The following is a 16,791-nucleotide window of genomic DNA, read 5'->3' on the forward strand; positions in this document are numbered from 1 at the left end:
TGGCTATCCGTGGAAAAACAATATCCCGTTTTATGCAAGAATGCCATCAGAGTGTTAATACAATTTGCATCAACGTATTTATGTGAAACTGGATTTAGCAAACTAGTTTCAATAAAAACTAAATACCGCTCGCGTTTAAACCCTGAAGATGGTATGCTAATTGCAATTAGTAACATACATCCAAACATCGATGAGATAATTAGAAACTTGCAGCCACATACATCTCATTAAAGGGCAATTACTGATTTTTGAGTTATACAAAAAGTATTTTCTTAAAATTAAAAAAAAAATTAATATGAGTTAAATATGATGATGTTTTTATTCGATGAAACGAAAGAAATGCGCGAAATATACATCGTATTTGTGAACATTTATCTCTAGGGGTCGCCGAAAGTTTTCTCTCTACAAAAGGGGTCGCAGTCGAAAAAAGTTTGCGCACCACTGCAATAGACAATTAAGCACATTTATCCCAGCTAACTAGTATTAGTCTTATTAGGAAATCAAAATTTTTATTAGATAAATACTTAGTTTAATCAAAATATTTTATGAAAAATAAAATATAATAATGATGTGATATATAACAAATTTAATAATGAATTTTTAGTTTAATAAAACTTGAATATTTTTCACATTTAATTTTAATAATTTACAGAATATAAATAATATATCCACATACATTTATACAAAAATAAATTAAATTTTTTTATCAATTTCAATCCAATGTTTCTTCCTCTTGATTTAGTAAGATAAAAAAAAGGAACATTATAACACTCCTCTTTTTAGGAGCTTCTCAATGAGAAGTTTGTCCTGAGCTTTCACACGCCCCTACACTAAACGGCACTGGGTCATCATCTATAACACTTAAATCAGAGATATCAAACCTATGGCATGAATAACATGTGACATATATTTCGATGGTATGCGAGAGATAGATATTAAATCAGCTTTATTTGCTAATATTCGTTGAAAACATTAAAAAAAATTCCATTGTTAGCAGCCATAATAGACAGATGCACAAAAAAGTAAGATCCTGATGCAATTATGAAATTCTCCAGTAAGGGTGAATATAGTACTTCTCTATGGATGTCCATATTGTAGGTAGGTAAGTACTTTATTTACATCGCACTAGAGTTGCACAATGGGTTATTGGCAATCGTCTGGGAAACATCCCTGAGGATGATCTGAAGACATGCCATCACAATTTTGAACTTTTGCAGAGAAGATGGCTCCCTTGCTTTGGTAGCCCGACAACCTGTGCACACAGTCAAACACTTTACCATAGAACAATTTAACGAGGACCCATACCGCGCACCCTTGGTCCCTAAGCAAGCTGATCAAAGTGGTCACCCACCCCCTTATAGAGCGCAGCCATTGATGCTTGATTTCGGTCTTCTACCAGGATCTTTACGTGCCCACTGTGGGACTTATTGTAAAAATCTAAAAATCCCAATTTCATTTTATTGCTTACCACAAAAAGTACTCACTTTGAGATACTTCACCTTGATAATTAAACTGAGGTATTTTTAAAATACTTTTTATTCAATTTCCATTTGAAGCAAGTTAAAAACTAAATTGTAAATATAGTTACACCAGGTAATTTTATAGTTTAAAATCAATGCAGAACAGCTTGAGGTTTATTTGTAAGGGGAAAATTAACAAGTGGCACATTTGACTCATGAAAAGAGTAATTTAACTGGCACACTAATCTTAAAAGGTTCCCCATCTCTGATTTAGATGGTAATCTAATGTAAGTTTTTTGTAAAAATATCCAGTTGTCAAGCAAAGACGTAATTTTAACAGATAAAGACAAGGAATTGGTGTTTCTATTTATTTAAATTTGAAAAAAAAATCCTGATCATTATCATTTTTTAAATATTAGTACAAAGCTTTTATATACTGAATAACAATAATAAAAAAATTAAATATATGAGGTTTCTTTTGGGATATTTCAATAGTAGGAGTGGCACTTAAATATATTAGTATGGTAGTAGGATGTTAGTACCTTGAAGGAACTCAATGAATCTTTCCAGATCAGATATTTGAGTTTTTAACTGACTCACAAGTTGTTCTTTCATCTTTGCTGGATTCACAAGCTTAAGTAAAATATTAATAAAAAGAAAGAGAAAATGCATAAGAGATGAGTGAGGCATAATATACATTTAATGCAGTTAAACAGTGTTTTATTATTAACATTAACAAGTTTATAAACAGAGTATTAAAAAAGAAAGTTAGTAATTTCAACAATGATTCAGAAAAAAAACATATTTAGTGAAACAATTTTTTTCCAGTTAACTCTTCAAGAGTTGCGCTGGAGTAAAATTGCACTTAAATTTGCCTGCTATGCACATCTTTACAATGAAATAACATGGAGAAAATAAATATCCTGATGCAGTTAAAAGATTGGAAATAGCCAGGATAAACATTCAGAGAGTTAAGGCACTTATACTAGGACTTTTTTTCTTGACAACGAAAGCTTCAAAAATACCCCTAAAAAAAGACAATCATTTCAACTATTTAAAATGCTATTTTTAAATCACCACCTTAGGATATAATCATTTAACAATTTACTAAATTAGTTCCCATAACAAATCAATACCTCTGGGGGTATTGAATTGGAGATTGATCGTTCTCTGGTTCAGGTCAAAATTATGATCTGTGGATGAATGAATGGATCTGTCCTATAAACGGGCTGTGACGTGTGTGTGAGGCTGAAGTCGAATTCTTGGCCATAGATGGCGCCATTGAAAAACAAAAAACGCACTCTCTGCCTTAAATTCGTTTGGTTTCACCAAGCAGACAACAACCAAATTAGAACCATAGGTTAATTGAACAAGCATTTTTTAGAAAATTGTTTTAAATGGAAGAAAGACAGTATTAGTATTAAGAATAAGATTAATCACATTAAAAGTAAATATTAAATTTTTTTAACAGAAATTGTTAGAAATAAGCAATTCTTCCCCTACCCATATAAGCATACTTTTATTAAATAAAACTTTTTATTCATGATCAAGAGGAGAAATTGAGATTCGTACAAAGTGCAATATGGATGAAGCTACTCAACATCTTCTGAGTTGTGTTGCCTTGGTGCGGATGACCTTTTAAGGCAACCTGACATAGTGCTGTGGGTAATGAGGACAAATAAACTCACGAATCTTATCTGATTCAGATTAGAAGGATAAGAAAGCAGAAGAATCTTTTTCTTGATTAAATTTCTTTCTATTCAATGATTTGTACAAAATAAAAAGATTTTTCTTTTAAAATTTAAAATAAACATAGTGTTTATAGATCATCTATTGAAAAAGTTAAATTATCACTTGAAATACTTGTCACAAGCAGTGCAACAAAAAACACAATATTTCAAAGGCGAACAAATAATATTTATTTAAACTATAAATAATGTAATACCTCTTTTATTGCACAGTCAACTTGGGAACGCAACTCATCAGGACTTAACTTGTCTAGTTCATCGAAATTTAATTGAAGTTTCCCTTTAAGTTGTTCAATGACGACCGACTGACGTTCAAAAAGCATGCTTTGGGGCATACTTGCTTGTCCAGTCTAGAATAATAGTTTCTGAACTCAATATGTTAAAAAACATAATCAATTTGTAACAAAAACCAATACAATTTAAACAAAATAATCAGTCTTTGAGACCTATATCCTCAGTATAAATACATTATTAAAAATCAAAAATTAATTGTTAAAAAAAAATTGAAATGGAGGATGTTATTTTATGTTCATTCATAAAAATCAAGAAGACTCTTTATAATCTCTTGAAATAATCAGGAAGGGGGTGTCATAGAAAAAAAAGTCAATTAAATAACATAAATTATCATTTCTAATATTCATTATTTCCTGAATGAAATTTTCAGTAATATATATTACAGACATAAATAACACATAAGTACAATTGTGTTTTGTAGACCATTGGTAAATCAAGCTCTACTATTATTAAAAATATTTATGAATACTCATAACACATAAATAAGACATACGAATTACAATTTCATAATTCTTTAAATTTTATATAAAATTTAAAATGTTATTTTTTAAAAAAATTGATAATTGATTTAATTTATAAAAATTTACATTAACTATTTAAATATTCAAAGCTATTACATAATCTTGTGGTTTCAAATGTTGCACATAATGCATCTTGTAAGGGTACAACTTCAGAATTTTTTTTGAAATAAGGCACAAATTTGTATATATTGTGCATAATGCTAGAGTTATTGAACGATTACTTGCACCTGAACATTTTAGCAAATTTAACTTTCACCACAATTGTTAACTGTGTTACACTTCTTCCTCTTCCTCATGCAACATCAAACTAACACATTAAGTAATGATTCAAACTAACAAAGTAAGTTTTTAACTGCATTTATAAACATGGGTTATTATCTCAAGTTCTTTACTTGCATGTAAGCACTAAATGGCGCTGAAGCATTTCAAGGGCTGTAAGTTTAAAGTATAAAAATTAAGAGCAAAATTTCCACCAAGCTTAAGGATGCTGATTCTCTAATGGGAACAATTTGTACAATACCAACATGGATTTGCAGATATACAATTGGTAATAATTTCAGTAATTCCTGTACTTAAATGAAAAATTTAAAAAAAAAAAAACAAAAAAAAAACTAAGATTTTTTCTTTTGAAAGTTACGCAAAAATTTCTTTTGGATTTTTTTTCTTCAAACAGGGGAGAAAATAGTCTAAATATGGAAAATCATTAAGTAGTAGCAAAATAAGAGGATTCTCTTCTGAAAAACAGAGTATGATATAGTGAGAGGGGGAATAGAAAGGTAGGAGTTTTTCATATATTTCTCCCACATCGACACTTTTATGCCATCGAATTAAGAGTAATTGTCTCTAATACTGGAAATAGACTAATATCGTACTTGACGGCTCTATGAAGACTCTGTCATTCATTTTGTTATTTACTTTGTTTCATAGCATATAACACAATTTTTGAATTTAAAATTTCTTCAATTCTTTTTTAGATAAATAATATTTATTCTTCCTGTTACCTTCAACAAAAATTTGGAAAATTACAAAAATTCAGGACATTTATTGAAATGTTTAATAACTAAGGACATTAAAAAACACTTTCTCTTTTTAGGGATTTTAAGGACAACTTTGAGCCCTGCATTCCTCAAATATTGGTAAACTTTCATGGCGTGTTCAGTGAAAGGGAATTATTACTTCGAACTATACACATCACATTTATAGAGAAATTACTAGAGCTACTCATTTCCATATGGTTTCAATAGTAAACTGCCATTTATTAGCAAAATTTCAAATTTTTTTTTTTCTCTGATAGAAGACTTCATTCTATGATCTAAATTCTCCACTGTATAATCGATTGGTTCCCAAAAAGTACCCCACAGAGACCTAAGGTTCTATGGAAGGGTCACAGAAGCGCTAAGAAATAAAACTTTTTCAAAACCACTTACGACTTTTGAGACCTGCGGTTATATTTATATTTATCAACAATTTCTTATTTATTTAATATTTCAGTCATTTTTAAGAAATCGCTTACAAAAATTGGTGATGAAAAGACAGTATTTTTTTTCAAAACTATTTCTAATAAGAATATATTAAATAAATTATGAAAGAGAATGGCACTTACATTAAAACTTTTTAATTAATATTTCCCATCAAACTTTTCAATTCAAAGAAAAGTAACTAAATTCAACAATAAAGAAATGAGTTTCTTTGATAACCATTCTCAAAATTTATAACAACTAATTCATTCAACAATCTTAATTCATTTTTATCCCAACATTAATTCAGCTTATTTTATTCATTTTGATCTTATGCTAAACAGATTCAGAATTAGACTACACACCACTCAAAGTTTGTGAATTCAAATGTCTAAAATAAAATGTAATTTTAAAACTATTATTTATAAAATGATGAAAAAACGAACACTAATATTTTCAAAATGATTAGAAGATTTTCTTTGAATAGGTTTACAATTGTTAATAAACTTTATTCATTGTTGGGGTCAGCAGCCAGAAAATGTTTCGAATTGCTAATCTAAATAAAAGATATTTGAAGTTTCATTCAGACGCGTTTAGTAGAGCTAATGGAACAAGCTTTTGAGTACCACCAGTTTCATTTTAATCACCCTATGTATGTCAGTAAGTTATTCACATTGTATAAATAACTAAAACCATTAAAAAATCACATTATTAGGTAAGAAAATATGTGGAAAAGGAACTGGAGGTTTTAAACCCGCTCTAAAGAAAGCCAATAATTTAAGAAAATAAATGATAAATTAAGTATAACAACCTCGTAGGCATAGTTTTCAAGATCTTCAAGTTGTTCTTTAAGTTTATCAATTAACTCTTTTTGACGAGTTCTTTGTTGTTCAAGCTTTACTTCCTGATTTTGTTCATGCTGTAAAACAATGTAGCCATTATTACATAAATACTTGTAAATTGAAAACATTTTACTCTAAAAAATTATAACTAGCACTATACTCCGTATTAAGCTTTAAACTTACACATGAATACTCCTTTAAAATTAAGGTTGCAATAAATGTTTACTTTTATACAAATCTAGTTCCAAAAAAGAAATTTGAAAATTTTTATACCTAGATATATTTTTTTAGAAAAATAATTATCAAATTGTTTTTTACACGTTTTTTTTTTTTTTTAAAGAGAAAGCAATTCTTTCTTAAATTTTCCAGTTCTGTTTCAGAGTTTTTTTTTTTAAAAACACCAAGGTTCAGTAAAACACCAATAATACAAAATGTAAATTGTTTTTAATATAAATAAATAAATCATCATCAATGATTCAAATAATTCAATGATGATCAAATGATTCAAATCAATGATCAAATGACTCAATGATTGTCAATGATTCAAATTAAGGAACCAGTGGGAAAAAGAAAATTTACAACATATATTTTTTTTTCAAATTTGATGTATGTTCATAGGAAAACAATAATGTAATTACTTGTAAAAACAATGAAGAAAATAATTAGTCATGCTTTAGAATTTGTGTAGTAACAGGACACCAACTGCTTCACTTTCTATTTAAGTTTTAATAAATTTGTAAAGAATTCAATAGTAAAACTTGTAGAATAAGGATAATTACGCTCACTCTTTAAGAGATTCACTACGAGTTAACCGCAATAAACTTGCATTTCTTGTAGATAAGTATTTTTGATTAGAAGTGGTGGAAGAATTACTTAAAATGAAAGATACTAAACTAAAAATAACTTTAATATATTTAGCGTAAGAAACTTTTTATTACAAAGTAAAAACAGAAGTAACTCTGTGGTAAGAATAAAAAACTATCTTTCTAACGGAAAAAATTAAAAGTTTTTATAAATAAACAAATGAAATTTTTTCACAGGTAAAGCTGTAAATTAATGCATAGGAAGTTATAAATGCCTCTTATTGTACTGCAATCTGCTGATAATAGAGAGAACCTCCATCAGGAATAAGATGAACAAAAAAAATAACCACAAAATTGGAGAATTTCTGCCAATGCATACACGCACAGCGGGCATTTATATTATCTAACTATGAATAATAATAAGTAGCACATTTCAATACAGAGCAGCATAATTTAAGATGTGATGAAATAATGACATAAATTATAAATAGCTGAGTAGGAAAAAATTGTAGCAAGAAGGCATAGGCTATCATTTTGTGGTGTAACTATCACTACAATTATCAAACATCAAACATGCTAACTCGATTCGATCTGGTGGTACCTATAGATAAATGACAGTTGATAATGTCGGCAATCTAGTCCCTACATTGGTGACTTTTGGACAATATCTGAGCATGCCTATTTCAACAGAAAGGCCTTCTTTGATGGTTGGAACACAGTGAACAGCTGACTTGCTATTTGTGACTGCGTCCTCCTTGCAGTGTTGCTACTCAGTCTCATTTACACACAACGAATTCCCGCACAAACTAGACTGCTAATAGCAACACAAGAGAGACTGACCAGACACAATTGAGAACTTAATACATTTCTCAAGACAAACCCTCAAAACTCTGAGAACTTAACAAAGCTCTCCCAATCTTTCGCAAATACGGTAACTAATGGTATCCATTCATCGAATTCCATTCCTGGTAAAATTTTGGTGGGGGAGTATTTTGACGTAACTACCATTACAATTATCAATTCACTAGTATATAAGGCATGCTAACTCGATTCAATCTTGGTATACCTTTTGATAGAAGAAGGTTGGCATCGACTATAACTCTTATCCCCATAACTTTATTTTTCTGTGACACATCCTATTACCAGCTACTATTACCAGCAACCTATTACTTCATTGCATTGCAAAAACTCATGCAGAAATAATTTTGCATTAATTTTAGTTGTAATTAGCATTTTATAGAAGCAATGGCAGAAATAATGGCAGATCAATACTGTACCACTTAAAAGAACAATTTATAAAATAAAATAAAATGAGATACAAAAAGTTATAAAACTTGATGATAAATATACATATAAAAATGCTTACAATGATTTGAGACAAATCTAATCCATTTTCATATTCTCGAATATCTGGAATACCTCGAAATGCAAACTCTTCTAATTCCTTTAATAAGTTCTAAACAGAGAAAAGCTAATTTAAGAATTCAGTAGAATAAATTCATAGCAAGGAAAAATATTTGTTCTACAATGAAAATTAAGAAAAAAAATAATTGAATAATTAAATTCATTTAAATGACATTTTAAAGCTTTGTATCTGCAAAATCGTGATAATTTGTTACAATTGTTTCTCAGTATTAATGAAAACTAGTTTTTGTACATTTTCAATTTATTTTTAGCTCTAATTCAAATGGAAAAAAAAAACAACTTTTCGGTATTTATAAAACATTGATTATCTGAGAAAATATTGTAATGTGTTGTAAATGAGTTATCCAGGTTGGAAATAACTATCATGCTTTTATTATATTATGGTATTTCCACAACACAAACAAAAATAATAGTCAGGCAAAAAAACAAATAATATAAAAATTCCGAGAGATAAAATGTTCAAGGCATTGTTCTCAATTCCAGTTTTAGGATCGAACTCTCTCTCTTTCATCGCAAAAAATGGCGCCTCTCTCCAAGAACTTGGAGTGTGTAACTCTCACAATATTTGAAATTAAACAGTTTTGTAATAAGATAAGACCTTTAACATAAATTAAATCCTAAACACACTATTACTTGTTAAATTTATTACTTGTTAGAATTAAAATACAGCTTATTGTAATAGTAAATAAACTGATTAAAAATTTTTAGAAATAAAACTATAATTAATTATAACCTCCTTTTCTTCTTGTGAAGCATCAACAATCTGTTTAAGTCGGAACTGCACTTGAGCAAAATGTGTTGTAAGGGCAATTAAAGATGAGTTGAGTTGCTCCTGTTCTTCTTCAAGCCTTTGAAGTCTTTCAGCTTCATTAATGCTAACAAAGAAAAGTTAAAATTAAATTTAGAATTAAAAAGAATTTTCTTTTAAAGAAAAAATTGCAGGTGAACATCAATTTTAAAACACTATGTATTCAAATTCTAATATAACTAAATGGCAATAAATTTAAAATTTAATCAGATCATTTTCAAACATTGTTTGGTGCTTTATAGGATAAATTCTAATAAATAAGCAGGTTAATTATTTTAAAGTTCAATTTAGATTTAACAGATTACACCGAATCATTGAATGTTATGTTTTCTGCTCTTTAGTTGTTAGAGAATAATTTAATTTTTACTATTTAAAAAATTAAAGAAAATTGATAATTCAAGATCCAAATGATCTAAGATCAAAATGATTTTGTCCAATAAATTCTTAAAGTTTTTGTAATATATTATAAGATTGATTTACTTACAGTAAAACATGAATTTACGGTTAGAATTTTGGTGCATAAAATTTTTAGCTAGTCATATAGTTTTTCCAGTTCTTGGTTAAAAGGCAGATGATTAGACATAGACCTTTCAAGGACCACACTCGACCTATGAGCCATAAGTTGTACACCTTTTCACCCTAAAACGCCACTTAAAATCATTAATTTTCTTTTTTTAAATCTTCATCTACTCAGCTTTTCAATCAAAGATTTCGATAGAAGTAACCAAATAATATATAATTCATAGAACATCAGAATCAGAAAATACCAATGTTTCTGATTGAAAATCAACATTAACCTACCCATAAATATGAATATTATCTTCTCAACAAAGCTCATCAACTATCATAGAGATATTACAAAATGATTTGAATCAGATATCTACGCACGGCAACAAAAGGTTAGTTAACGCAAAATAATAAAAAATTACTAATAAAAAGGATTGACATTGAGAATATTTAAATTAAAAATATGAATTTAAAGTATGGTTAAGCAAAATTAAAAAATTGGATAATAGATTTAAGAGAAGTAATATTTTGTAAAACTATTTATTAAGAAAGAAATTATAATCAATCAAACTACTCAAATGATATAGTTAAAAATAGAAAGGTAAAAAAAAGACAGTTTTAAAATTAAAGTACTTTTTCCCTAAATATTTTCAGATCCATTAAAAAAAAATCTTGATTAGGTGTAGTATGAAATTATTTCATAATAACTTAATATAGAAAAAAAATGAACTAAATTACTTTTCAAAATCTGAACAAGAAGTGTACATCAAATCATCAGAAGGTTGAGTATCATCATCATTAGACAGATATTCGCAATCAGAACATGTTAGAGCAGGAGTACTATGGCATTCATTCATTTTTCTTTCTAAATAAAGAAATGCAGATCGATAATTTACAAAATGCTAGAAAATATTCAAAGATAATGCTTCCTGTTTCACAATGGTTTAATATCATATAAATATTTTTATAAACAATATTTACTGCATGCAGTACTTTAATCATAAATCATCAATTAAATCAGCAAAGAAAAAACAAATATAAGATTAAATAGAACTCTGGATGGTCAAACAGTTAATAGACTAATTAATGCTACATATGTTAGAAAAATTTCTTCCATTTTGAGTTAAGAATTATTTTTAATATACTAACAACTAGGGCTTCGACATTTAATTTACTAGAAAATTACACAGAAAACATGAAAAATTATTTATTACTGAAGTACAGTTTTAAAAAAAACCCTATTGTAATGTTTACTTTAGCTCTAACTCAGTGGTCAGAAGTAGCATTCTACAAATAACGAAATCATTGCTGTTGCTAATTTTTTATAGTTTGCAACTTTAAAAAAAAAAGAAAAAGAGCAGAGTAAGTAGTGTGATAAAAAAGGTAGTAGATTGTAGCGATTCTAGGCAACTACTTTTATTATAAGCTCAGTAAAGAAGAGGTTAAATTTCAAAGATTATTTTTAATCTTATTGGTACAAATCTTCGTGGGTTCGTCTATGGAGAAAGTCCATGTGGTGGAGCATTAATAAGAACTAAGTATTGGTCAAATCTTCAAATGTGTATGCATCTTTATGAAACATCATTGTTATTTTAATGGAAGACAACATATTTTCTCTGCAATTTTCAATGTACTTTATTCCTTATGAGAAATAAAAGAGTATTAAACACTTCAGTTGCAAATATCTGATAATTTCGTAGAATTCCTTAAATTAAATATTCACCATCAAGAAAGGCATAAAAAGTTGATGGATAAAAGAGCACATTTGTAAAAAATTGTTAGTCATGGTTGTGTAATGGTAATGTTTTAGTTAATAAACTGACATTATATAAACACCAATAATTCTTCATGACAAAATAGCCAATTTTTCATTTTATATAAAACCATTTTCAACATGGGTGCAAACTAAGTTCTCCAGAAAGTTTGTAACCTAAAAGTAGTGAAGTAGCGACTAGATTTTGAAAGTAGTTTATAGTCACGACATTTTAAAAAAGTAATTGCAGGTAACTACAAAAATAATGTAGTTCTTATGACCACTGCTTTAAAACTGACAGGCATAATTAATTATTATTTTTTTTTCAAAAATAAGTAAATTAGAAAAAATAAAATGATTTTTAAGGATAAGCAAATAATAATAGTAAATTTTGTTGATGTTCAGTAATGCCTAAATTAAAATACATTAGAGCTAATTGCAATAATAAAAACTCATACACATAGATATACATATGCAAGTTGTATTTTCAGTGTACTATTAACTTTGAATGAAGTCATAGTTACTGGTGGTATTTCAAAAGTACTATAATAGAGGTGTAAATCTATAATTTTATTCACTTTAGAGGGCCAGGGGTCCATTCCTTACATTCTGAATGTTGATTGATGAAAGAGAAGCCTTGGAAACAAGTTTTTCATGTACTTTTAGATAATAGTAACACATGCAGCTTATTAACATAAGTAATCAATTTATCACACTATTTTCAACACATTTTCTACGATAATTAGAATTAATATTATCTTTGCAGGTAAGTTTTTAAATGATAGCATGCTTGTAATAATACCTATTTAAAGGTAGGTTAAGTTTAGTAATTAATTCCCTAGTACTCCTTAATTATACATATAAGCATAGTTATCTTTATATACATAGATATTTAAATCATATATAGTACTCTCGAGATATCTCAAAGTTGAAGGGACGCTAAAAAATTTTGAGATAGCGAGTTTTTGAGATAAAAGTTCAGAACAGACCTAAATAAGTTCTGAAAGTTGAAAAATATTTTCTAAAATATTGTTCTAAAAAGTAGGGTCATGAAACATAAGAAAAGCTTCTAATAAATATGTACGTGTAGATAGTTGACTATAAGTCTAAAGGCAACAATGATAATTTTATTTTTAAAAGTAAGAAAAAAATAATTATGCATTTATTAGGAAACAATTGGATTACAATAAACTTACGTTGTGATTTTTCCGACAAAAAATACGACATAACAAGGTTTTGAGAAGAAACTCTTCGACATAGGAAATCAAATAAATATTAGGTGGATATATAATGCAAAGGAGAAAATATTTTTCAGACATAAAAAGGTTTTTGAGATATCGTGAGTATACTGTAAATATATATTTTAGCATGTAAAAACTTAATGTTCTTGAATTAAAGGGATGAGGATCACCGTATATCAAAAAATTCTTATACTATAAATTTAAGTAATGTCAATTTTTTTCTTTCCCTGAAATATAGTATTAGTGACCTATGACATTTATAACATCAACATATTGTTTAGTCAATGACATTTTAACCATTGATGACATAAATACAAACATACTATTTCAATTTGGAAACGTTATTTAAACTGCGTTTGTTGTAAATGTGTTTATTTTTCTGTTTTTATATATTTTCCACAAATCTTAAATATTATGGTTATGTGAACTGTTTTAATAACTAAATACTCTACAAACAAATATGTTCGAGTAGTAGTTATTTAAGTAAAGTAAATGAATAGTATGATTTTAAACACTTAAAGAAGTATAATAACGTTTTACTTTAAACGAAACAATATTTTACCGGATGGGAATACTTATTCAGAAATTTTCGATGTTTAATTCAATGCTGTATCTTGCCATGAGCTGATATTTTAGTTGAGGATTTTATTAAAAATAACACGTGTAAGATTTTAATAAAAAAAGTATTAGTAATTTATCATTATCTTAAAATTGACAGGTTGAAACAGTATCCATCTGTAAACAAAAACTACAGGTGTTTCAATACATATGTAGATGTTGCCATATCATTAAAGTAGAATTTTGGTGAAAATTTTTTCCCATTAAAAATATTTTCAAGACTTCCGGCTTGATTACACTAAATGCTGCTGCCATCTAGTGGCACTGTTTCCCAACTTCTGTGCCTTAAAATTTCTACAATAATAATAAGATATCTTCATCGACTGTTTCACACGCATGGATCTAACACGTTCACGATCACACGTTCCAGTTTTATAGGCTATTTTTTTTCTTCAATTTATTCGGAAAGTGGTGTTAACTAATACGCCGATTATTTGATTCTCTGATCAGCCAAATCATTGATATGTTGATTTACTTATGTATTAGTTGTGAATCAACAAATAAGTGAATCACCGTAGTCAATCAACAATTTAATTAACCGGCAAAACCACTTGCAAAGAAAAATAAAAAAACAAAAATGCTTGAAAATTCGAATTGATTTGTTCCTTCTCTGATTAGCTTTCTTTCTTACCTCTTTCTTTTCCATTTTAGTTAATTCCTATATAAAGAATCATGTCCCGCTGTGGACTGATCGTTAAGACACGGTTCCCAGCAGATCACCGAAGTCAAGCATCACTGGCTGCGGTCAGTGTGCGGGTGGGTGACCACTTGGATCAGTCTGCGTAGGAACCGAGGTTGTGCGGTATTGGTCCTCGTTAAACTGTGCTACCGTAAAGTGCTCGACTTCGCGCGCAGGTCGTCGGGCTACCGAAGCGGGGGTGCCATCCCCTCCGCAGAGGATCAAAATTGTGATGGCGTGTCTTCGGATCATCCTCCAAGATGTTTCCCAAACCGTCGCCAATAGCCCATTGTGCAGCTCTAGTGCGACGTAAATTAACAACAACAACGATAAAGAATCATTCTTGGTAATGATTGACGTAGATGCGTTAGTGACTTGCCCCCAATTATTTTCTCAAATTTCAGAATGTTTCGAAAGATACTACTTTTCTAAGCTCCAAAAACCCAACAGATAATTTTTAATTTGAAAGTACAAAGTGTGTTAATACCACTTAAAAAATCAAAGTTTTTCGATAATTGATATATAAATTTAAGGAAATAATTTTATGATTATCGATTTTATGTAAAGGCTAACTTGAAAATCAGTTAAAGATTTTTTTCTTCTTTTCTTAAAGTTGTGATATGAACTCAATGAAACAAAATTTAAGAACAATGGAACAATTTTTCAATGAACAATAATTTAAGTAATATATTTGTTTTAGAGTACAATTGTAGTTAGCGGATATTTCAGTTTCGTTTATCCACAGCATAATTTTTTCAGTTGTCATGGTTATTTATCAACACTTTACACTACTGTCAAAAGTTTTTTAATATAATTTTAATTTAGTAGGAGGCTTTACTCCCTAACCCCCGTGGTTGCCTTTCGATCACCTCTGTTTTTTTAAAAGACGATATTATTATTTTTTATTTTATCATTTTTTATATGATATAATTTTTTTAAAAAAGTAATAATTTATTTATAAAATATGTAATATTAATAGTTTTGTGTAAGAACATTTTGTTACCATGTTAATCACAACAAAATGAACGATTACCTTGATTTCCAAAATTCTCAATTGCACTTGGAAAAAAATAATTAGAAATACAGAACATGTGCCATAATAAGAAGAACTAAATGTAAAGCAATTTTATTTGTTAAATATATATAACGATAACCTATCTGGGTCAGACAAAAATACGGAAACACTTTTATACTAACTGTATGTGAACAATTGTTTTCATCAGCAAATGTTTTAGCAGGTTTTATATAGCAAATTTGTTGGCACAATTCGAAAAATTCCTGTCTCCTATAATTTCTATCTATAAATTTTTGAAAGATAAAAAATAGGCTAAAACTATTTGCTGAACATACAAATTACGCCTCTGAAATAAGTTGTAGTCCAAAAATGCCTTCATGTACCTTATTTTAAAAATTAAGAAATTTTTTTTTTTGAGATGATAATTTTTAAAACAGCATGGCTTTGGAATCTTTTTTACAATTTTATATCTTAGAGTTTGCTATTTAAGTTGACTTAAGTTGAAAATTAATATTAAAAACTTTTTGAAGTTAATTTTTTCAACATTGTCTTTTTTAAAAGGCAACTTTCTTAAAGTTAGTGGGAGAGAATAAGTTTAAACATCAAAATAAAATAGTAATTCCAGAATTTTTCGTCCATTTAAAAAACAACGCCACCTATTGTATTTTTTTGCATTGCATTTGCATTTGCTTTTGAATACACGAATAAATAAGGAACAATAAAAAAAGCAACAAATAAAACAATAATTTTTCGAAAAAATAGTTTGATAAAGTAAATAGTCAGCTGTTTGGCATCGAGTAATTTTAAGACAGCAGAATGCTTTTAATTTCTTAACAAGTTTAATTATTTGCAATTTTAAACTTTCTTTTGCTAAAAACTTGACAATAATTTTAAAAAGATCGTTTAATATAAAGGAGAACTTTATTAAAATGTAGCGTAAAGAATGAGATTTTGAAAAATGTAATAGTTGGTAAAATAGTCCTGTGAAACAAGTGCGACCAGGTAATTAAAAAATTTAAGACGATATATAACATGTTGAGAAATTTTAAGATGCTTAAAAATATTGGCTACGTATTCGGTAATTCTTTTCTCTTAGTAGTGTCATGAAATATCAAAACGCAATTTCACATTGCTGATTCATTTATTCACATTGCTGATTCAATTTTATTCAAGGTGTAACGACGATATATTTTATGAAACTTTTACCTTCATTTAGGTTGTAATTGCTTGATAATTAAAAAATATAAATTTAAGAAAGTGGTAAATATAATATTCCAAATCAATGCATAGGTATGGATATTAATGAAATTGTATCAATTATTCAATTAAATTGCTAAATTAAAGGAAGCATATAACTACATTCCATCAGAAACATGCTTTTATAAAACTCAACATTTGTTAGATATAATCTTTTATTCGAATCTCTTTGTTAAATTACAAATAAATTTTCAGACGTCATAAAAAGAAACATCGTACTTCACAGTTAAAAAAAAAAGTTTAACATTCGACTATCAGAGGAAGGAAATTTTAATAAATTAAATAATAAATGAATAAATTAATAAATGAAATTTTACGCTACGCGTGCGTAAGTCAAATTCATCGTAAGTTAATTATACTTAA

General features: G+C 28.1%; 1 protein-coding gene across 2 annotated transcripts in view; it reads right to left on the reverse strand.

Moving 5' to 3' along the window:
• The window catches only part of LOC107446102 (RUN domain-containing protein 1), a 32,107-nt gene extending 18,434 nt beyond the window's left edge, over window positions 1-13,673 (reverse strand). The window contains exons 1-7 of one of the 2 annotated variants that reach the window (XM_021148823.3): window positions 13,422-13,673; window positions 10,604-10,730; window positions 9,284-9,425; window positions 8,492-8,581; window positions 6,292-6,399; window positions 3,406-3,558; window positions 2,003-2,093 (exon numbers count right to left, since the gene is read on the reverse strand). In XM_021148823.3, the coding sequence (XP_021004482.2) occupies window positions 2,003-2,093; window positions 3,406-3,558; window positions 6,292-6,399; window positions 8,492-8,581; window positions 9,284-9,425; window positions 10,604-10,722 (703 nt within the window). In that variant the 5' untranslated portion in view covers window positions 10,723-10,730; window positions 13,422-13,673. Of the gene's footprint in view, window positions 1-2,002; window positions 2,094-3,405; window positions 3,559-6,291; window positions 6,400-8,491; window positions 8,582-9,283; window positions 9,426-10,603; window positions 10,731-13,399 lie in introns of both variants that reach the window. The other variant, XM_071180031.1, reaches the window with a different exon arrangement.
• Window positions 13,674-16,791: the final 3,118 nt, after the last annotated feature.

This window comes from Parasteatoda tepidariorum, chromosome 4 (genome assembly GCF_043381705.1).
Source record: "Parasteatoda tepidariorum isolate YZ-2023 chromosome 4, CAS_Ptep_4.0, whole genome shotgun sequence".
NCBI lineage: Eukaryota > Metazoa > Arthropoda > Arachnida > Araneae > Theridiidae > Parasteatoda > Parasteatoda tepidariorum.